This window comes from Patagioenas fasciata, chromosome 9 (assembly GCF_037038585.1).
Source record: "Patagioenas fasciata isolate bPatFas1 chromosome 9, bPatFas1.hap1, whole genome shotgun sequence".
Lineage (NCBI taxonomy): Eukaryota > Metazoa > Chordata > Aves > Columbiformes > Columbidae > Patagioenas > Patagioenas fasciata.
In genome coordinates, this window is record NC_092528.1 from 22,058,142 (window position 1) to 22,064,849 (window position 6,708).

A 6,708-nucleotide genomic window follows, 5' to 3' on the forward strand; every position below is an offset into this window, starting at 1 on the left:
CCACTCTGAAGTACAGGTGGCTTAGTTCTGGAAAAAAATTAAAGCCCTGAAATCCATTGTATTTGTGAAAAGATGGGTGTTAGCTCATACATGTGCCATACACCAGCTTTCCCGTAGTTGCAGAAAGACTGGCACAATTCTTGGAGTATGAGCAAACTCTCTGGCCCCAATTCAGATACTTACAAGGACACTGCTGGGGTACACGAAGCTTCACGCAGCACAATAAGTCCAGCTCGGGTATCTTCAGTGGTCTGTGTAAGAGTTCCTCTTTCCTAATGACTATAAACGCAAACCTTATTATGCGAGTTCTACCTTCATAGCGTAAGATAATGTATAAAATTACAATACTTAAATTACAAACTTGGAATTTATTAAATTCTATAAAATCAATTAAAAATTGAAAGTTACTAAAAATCCCAGACATTCCAGACCCATCAGTAACAGCTCAACCAACCTTGTTCTTCACAAGGCGAAGACAACGGAGTACGTTGTTTCCTATACTTTATTTCTTCAGTCAGAGACAAACACACATCTGTCCCAGTTCTTGCTGTCAAATAAATCCTCTTGATTTCTTTCCATCCCCCCCAAACCAATTCATCGTGCTACCTTTGGCATATGAAAGAACAGCGGCATTAACTTTAAACATAGCTAGTTTAACAAAAATTAGGTAATGGCATGTAAGTCTACCTGCACCTGCTAACATTCATTGGCCAAACCAATTTATTACTCTTTTACACTGAAAATATTTCTGAGTGGCAGATTTTCCTGCTTTATAAAGAACAGCTATGAAGAAAAGCTTTTATGCCTTGCTCCCTCACACATTTCCCCAAAAAGTGCCTAAGAAGTGAGCGGGGAGGGAAGTACCTCCCTGGATTCATATTTGCAGCTTCATTTATATTAAGTCAAAGACTGACATTAGAACTTTTCTTAAGCCATTTATCAAAAGTAATCATTTGCATGGACAAACCCTCCGGGCTTTTCTCTCTCTCATTTTTTAGCTTGGTCTTCCAGTAAATCTTTAGCTTCATTGATTTTGGCTGCTACATATGGAGAACCACCTAGAATAAAGATAACCTCATGTCACATCAGATGAAAAGAAGCATTTTCTTTCTGTGTTGTTAATGCCACGGTACACAGGAAAAAAAAAAAAACAGTATAGTTTGAAAGTAATTCAGATTAAAGAACAAACTGCATTATGACTGAAGCCATGTAAACTTACACATACATTCACTGCAGTAGGTACACGTGCAGGCAGCTCATTCCTGTTCAGATGCTCTTAGTTTATTGGAGTGGGTTTTTCCCTCCAGTTTTATCAGTTGGAAATGAATTGGTCACTAATGACTTAGCACGGAGTTTGTTGTGAATACAGCAGTGTGAAGCTAACAAGCCTGCAGACAGACCTTCCCCCTAGTTCAGGGCCAGCATCTCAACTGCTGCTGTGGCAATGGACTGGCTCAGTTTTCAAACATGACATACAAATGATTTACAAAGATACTGAAACAGAATCAACAATGCAAACGCACTGTAACTGACCATGAGGTGCAAAGGTCTGTAGGGTGTATTTGTAGCACATGTATCATTTACTAGTACTAGAATTACTCTCTTTACTTGAATCTTAACTTAACTGGTTGAGGTCACATAAAACAGGTTAAATGCACCTAGCAGTCTTTTAGGTTCTGCATATATTCATTAAAGTTAATTTTCACATTAACTTCTGCTAGGTATTATCTATGAAAGGCATATCTAAATAATTATTTTGGATTTTGGTGCATAAAAGTAAATGAAGTTCAACAGCCACTTTAAAGGATGCCATATTTACCTTTTAAATGAGGATTAAAGAGTTAAATGCCAAGCACTAACACATGATTCTGACTCACTGAAGTAAATAGAAATTATAACAAGTATAGATGCCTCAAGTTATTAATTTTAAGCATAACTACATTCTGAGCCTTCAGAGTACCACCAACAGAAATATTTCATAATTTAGTGTCTTCAATAGACACAGAAGGCTCAACACTGGCCATTCATGGTGATCTCCGAATGCATTCAAATGAACCCAAATTCACATGTTACATCAAGGAGACAAATATACTCTGGTCTTTTTGTTGTTGTTTTGGGGTTTTCTGGGTTTTCTTTTTGGTAGCTGAGGTACACTTCTTCCCTACACAGTTGTATTAATCTGCATTAAAAACATGTATTCATTAATATGACTTAATTTACTTGCCTTTATCTGGATGATTCAGAAGCATGATCCGTCTGTGAGCTTCTCTTATTTTACTTCTGTTTGCTGTAGGGCTTTAAAAGAGAGAGAAAAACTGACTTAAGGGAACCTCATAACAACCTTGGATCTTTAGAAGATGTCTTAGAACAAGCAAGCGCTCTTTCTTATCCATAAACTCTTTGGTTACATGTATGTTTTTCTTTTCCTGTAACTGATGTGTAGCAGGTAAATCCTGGAAAGGGTTTCTAAGGTTTTTCCAAAATCCTTTATGCTGAAGATGATGTGCTACAGTAGTGCAATATGGCAGGGGACATTCACACGACTGAAAACAGAGCTATGTTGTAACATTTTTACTGGGGAAACTTCTTAAAGGTTGGAGGAAAAAATAAAATAAAATTTGCTCTTGATTTATTTAAAACAAACAACAAAAAAACCCCAATACCAAACCTGTTTGTATACAAACTTCACAGTTGGAAGTTGTCTTCAAACAGAAGTCGTTCTTTTTCTGTATCTTATTAGGTAAACTTTCGTATTTGGTCTTAAGTCTCTTTAAGGATTAGCAGGAACAGCTGCCAAACTCATACCTAAGATTCTCTAGAAATGATGAATTGACTCCACCTGCAACAAGTGGGTTTGCAGCACCCTCACACTGCATCTACCTGAAATTCACCAGCAGTGACAGGAACCACAAACAAACACCACAGCTGTGCTCCCCAGACCAAGTAAACACCAAGGCTTCTTGAAAATGGCATATTCATATGGCTTTTGAATGTGTGAGGGATTTACAGATGTATAGAAGTCCAATCCGAGTTAGTTTCAAGCAAGCTGACATGCAGCAAAGAATCCCAAATAAGTACAGAAAATCCTGAAAGGCTGCTTCTTATTTCCCGCCTTGGCACTGACATCCCCAGGGGAAACTGGACATGGGACAGTCTTAAGCACAGAGAATTAACTCCTTTCCAAACCAGGACAGCAACTACATAACACCATACCCTCCTTTTAACTTTAATTTCTAATAAATTTCCTATTACCTCACTCCTAGTATTAAAGCTGCTTCTCGTTTAGTCATTTTGGGTTCAAATCCACCTCTGTAATAACCACTGAAACCCTAAAAGAGAAAACATGTTACTTTAAAAGACACTCATTTTTACTTTTATCAGTTAAAACAACTCATTGCTTTAGTAGCTGCTGAGCTTTTAGTCTGTAATACTACAAAGTTTCTTTTGCACTTGTAATATGAAATACAGCTGAAATAGAGTACCATTTAAATGACTACTGGAACTTGCCAAGACAAATTCACTATTAGCCAACCACCATCAGGATCACCAAGATTCATTCTATTACTGACAAAATTGTGTTTAGTATTACAAGAAAATACAACTGTGCTATACAGTTGTCTGTGGTTATTTCAACATGCAAACTTTTTATTTAAAAGAGGCAACAGACAAAACAGAAACTTACAGGTTTTGATAGACTCTGAAGCGCTTGTTTTACTTGTGGCTCCATTTGCTTCATAGCTTTTAGTGCATAGCGACCTTAAAGAAAACAGTGTTGAACAAGGAAAGTATAAAGTTTCATAAAACTTTAGCAATTCAGTGCAACTGGCAACTTGTGGATTAGAATGTGGCATAAACTTCTAAGGGACATTTAAAAAGTTAAAATTTCGCTCTTTAAATAGAACTATGTTTCTCAATTTAGGCTCTCCCGAAAGTCTGTCCTGTATCAGCTACTGAACTCCCTTAACATTCACCAGTACTGAAGCAGGCAAGGATAAGTACAACTGGGCGTTCAGTGTCCTCCCATCATCTACAAACCTGCGAATCCAGCTGCCGCTATGGTCAGACCAACCGCCACCATTGTACTGGCCTACACAGGGAAGACATAAAGTACTTGTTTACCAAAGGAAAAGGAAAAAAGCTCACCCGGCAATCTCTACAGTGGGTCAGACTGGTATATACGTAGAAAGCAATGTGAACGGGGAAAGGCAGCCAGAAGAGGATTTACTTCGGCAACGCTGCCCCGAGTGCCCGCAGGGACACGGCCAATGCAGCGCAGGGGCTGCCGGCAGCAGGGTGGGGGTCGGGCGGGAAGCCCCAGCTGTGCGGGGCGAGGGAGACCCCGCCTTACCGGCGGAGGGCAGCGGGGCCAGGGCGGGAGGCAGCGGCCCCGCTCCGGCCTGTGCGGGCAGCACCCGCCCCGCGCGGCCCAGGGCAGCCGGGCAGGGCCAAGGACGAGCTGCGCTCCTCGGCCCGGAGAAAGGCTTGGGAGCCGCCGGCCCGTACACAAGTGGCCCCCAGCTCCTACGGCGAAACTCGCCGGGCCGGGCCCGCCCGCCCACACTCACCATGGCCGCCCCGATCGCACTCTGGCGACCACCGGGCTCTGTTCGCGGAGCTCCCCGGCTCGCCTTACGGCACCGGGACCGGCCGCAAAGCCGCCACCGGCTGTCGTAAAGCGGCGTGGGGCGGGGAGAGAGAGCTGCGGACACCGCCCCGGGACAGCGGGCGGGGCGGCAGGGATGGGACAGGGCCCGGGGGCAGAGCCGGCCGGGGGTGCTGCCTACGGTGGGAGGGGTGCGGAGCAGCGGGGTGGGCGCAGGCCGGGAGCGGGAGCGGCCCGCAGGGAGCTGCCCCGAATAGGGAAAGAGTCATCACCTCGGCCCGGGGACGGCCGGGGACCTCCGGTGCTGTGCGAGGCCCGGCCGCCCGCCGGCGGGGAGCGGTCCGGAACGGAGGGGGCGCTGGTGGGGGTCTTGCAAAGATCAGTCTGAGGCAGATTTCCCCTCTGCCTTGGCCGGTAGTTGCTGCCAGATGAACAGAGCACAGTGATGTCAAAATGACAGTACAGATCTTATGCTTGATGCAAATGCGGGGTTTAATTCCTGATCTAGAGCCTTCTTGTACACCAGATTTGGTTTTTACAAGTAGTTTTTCTTCCATTTTTCTCATCTTTTATTCTAGTAATTCGCTCCTCCTCTCTGACCATCCCATTTTTCTATGAGCTGTGGTCTTGCTGCCTCCGTTCTGCCCTTGGTGCACTCACACCGTGTCCTTGGTGCACTGACACTGTGTCCTTGGTGCACTGACACTGTGTCCTTGGTGCACTGACACTGTGTCCTTGGTGCACTGACGCCGTGTCCTTCATGCACAACCGCCCTGTCCTGAACATTTCTGTGCTAGTGGAGCCCTCCCTGCTGAGCTGTCAGCACAGGGTACTGCCGCATCGGACATCCATGTTGATGTCACATCAGACACAAGTTCCAGATGGACAAGTTTGGTTATTTGATTGCTGGAGATTACTAAAACTGAGAGAGAACTACAGGCCTGGCTCTTGTACTTGGATATTACTTACATAGTGTCATCCATTAATAATAAATACAGTGTCATACGCAGCACAACAGTCGAGTGTCCATCTGTCTCTAGTTCTAGTTGGAAGTCACAGTTTTGGAAACTGAGTAACGCGGCAGTGAGACCATGCCAGCCTTTGGCCCTAAGATTCTGCCTCAAACACGTCACAACTCAAAGCTCCACATGCTGCTGTCTGATCAGTACTTACTTTGCAGGAATGAAAAGCTTTAGTGTCATCCTCTGTGCTTGTAGAACGTGTTGATGCCCTCATGGGCTCCTGGAGAACCTGGTGAACAAAAGCAGCTTGTAGTTGCTTAAGGCCTCGGACTCACAAGCCCTCACGTGAGCAGCTTAGCGTGAGAGCTGATCGTTGGCCGAGCAGCTTGCGATTTTGCTGGCTCTTGCAGTAGAAGATAGAATTTCTCTTTGCTGCTGTATAGTTTCTGTGAGTTCTGTGTTCACTTTGAATACGTCAAAATTTCAGTCCGAGTGCTTTTTTTCACTAAAATTTCGAGTGCCTGGTTTAATATCTTCCGAGATAGTTTGGAGGTAGTCTCCTGTCTCTTTCCGTCCCTGTCATCTAAATAACACTAGAAGAAAATAAACTACTGCCTTTTAAAGAGGATAGAAGAAAGGTTTTGGTCAAGGCACTTATACTGTTGTACAAGCATTTCATGAAATGGAAATAAAAGGAAACTTTCATACTTGATCAAGGAACCAAATCCATTCATTGCAGAGCACAAGACTCCTGTCAGCCTATGAGGCCTTTTTGAATATGGAAAGGGGAGCCAGCAAATGGCAAGCAACTAGATGTTTGTTTTATGGGGGAACAAGAAAAGGCTGTAGAGATGTGTGGGCCTGATAGGCAACTAGAGTTTCCTCATATGTAGGAGTGGATTTGGTTTTAAGATGGTTTCCCTTTTGTCCCTTTTTTTATCAGAAAAGTGGCAGGATCACTGTGCAAGTTAGTGACTTTACCAGGGCATAACTAGTCTTTAATTTTTCATTTCATCTAAACCAATTACAGGGACTTCTTCCCTGTAATTAATTACATTAGGTTTAATTCTTCTACTTGGCAGAGCCTTTTGCTAGATCCAGATTGTGGTTACCTTCTTGAGAAAACTATCCTGAAATGGAGTT

General features: G+C 43.7%; 1 protein-coding gene across 3 annotated transcripts; it reads right to left on the minus strand.

Moving 5' to 3' along the window:
• Nucleotides 1–348: 348 nt before the first annotated feature.
• On the minus strand, nucleotides 349–4,699 carry DNAJC19 (DnaJ heat shock protein family (Hsp40) member C19). 3 transcript variants are annotated; one of them, XM_065844121.2, is made up of 6 exons: nucleotides 4,566–4,699; nucleotides 4,036–4,087; nucleotides 3,683–3,756; nucleotides 3,253–3,329; nucleotides 2,225–2,295; nucleotides 349–1,058 (listed from the first exon to the last, which is right to left on the minus strand). In XM_065844121.2, the coding sequence occupies exons 1-6, from the start codon at nucleotides 4,566–4,568 to the stop codon at nucleotides 988–990; spliced, it is 348 nt and encodes a 115-aa protein (XP_065700193.1). In that variant the 5' UTR covers nucleotides 4,569–4,699; the 3' UTR covers nucleotides 349–987. The 3 variants fall into 3 exon arrangements, with proteins under 3 accessions (XP_065700193.1, XP_065700194.1, XP_071668698.1); XM_065844122.2 differs by lacking the exon at nucleotides 4,036–4,087 and having other exon boundaries at nucleotides 4,566–4,676; XM_071812597.1 differs by lacking the exons at nucleotides 4,036–4,087; nucleotides 4,566–4,699 and adding an exon at nucleotides 4,144–4,281.
• Nucleotides 4,700–6,708: the final 2,009 nt, after the last annotated feature.

Excerpts from the sequence above, each read along its gene's own strand:
- DNAJC19 (XM_065844121.2), bottom strand. Across the intron at positions 3,757-4,035 it reads AGCGGCAGCTGGATTCGCAG|GTCGCTATGCACTAAAAGCT; the intron begins GTTTGTAGATGA and ends GTTTTCTTTAAG. Across the intron at positions 2,296-3,252 it reads GCTTTAATACTAGGAGTGAG|CCCTACAGCAAACAGAAGTA; the intron begins GTAATAGGAAAT and ends TCTCTTTTAAAG.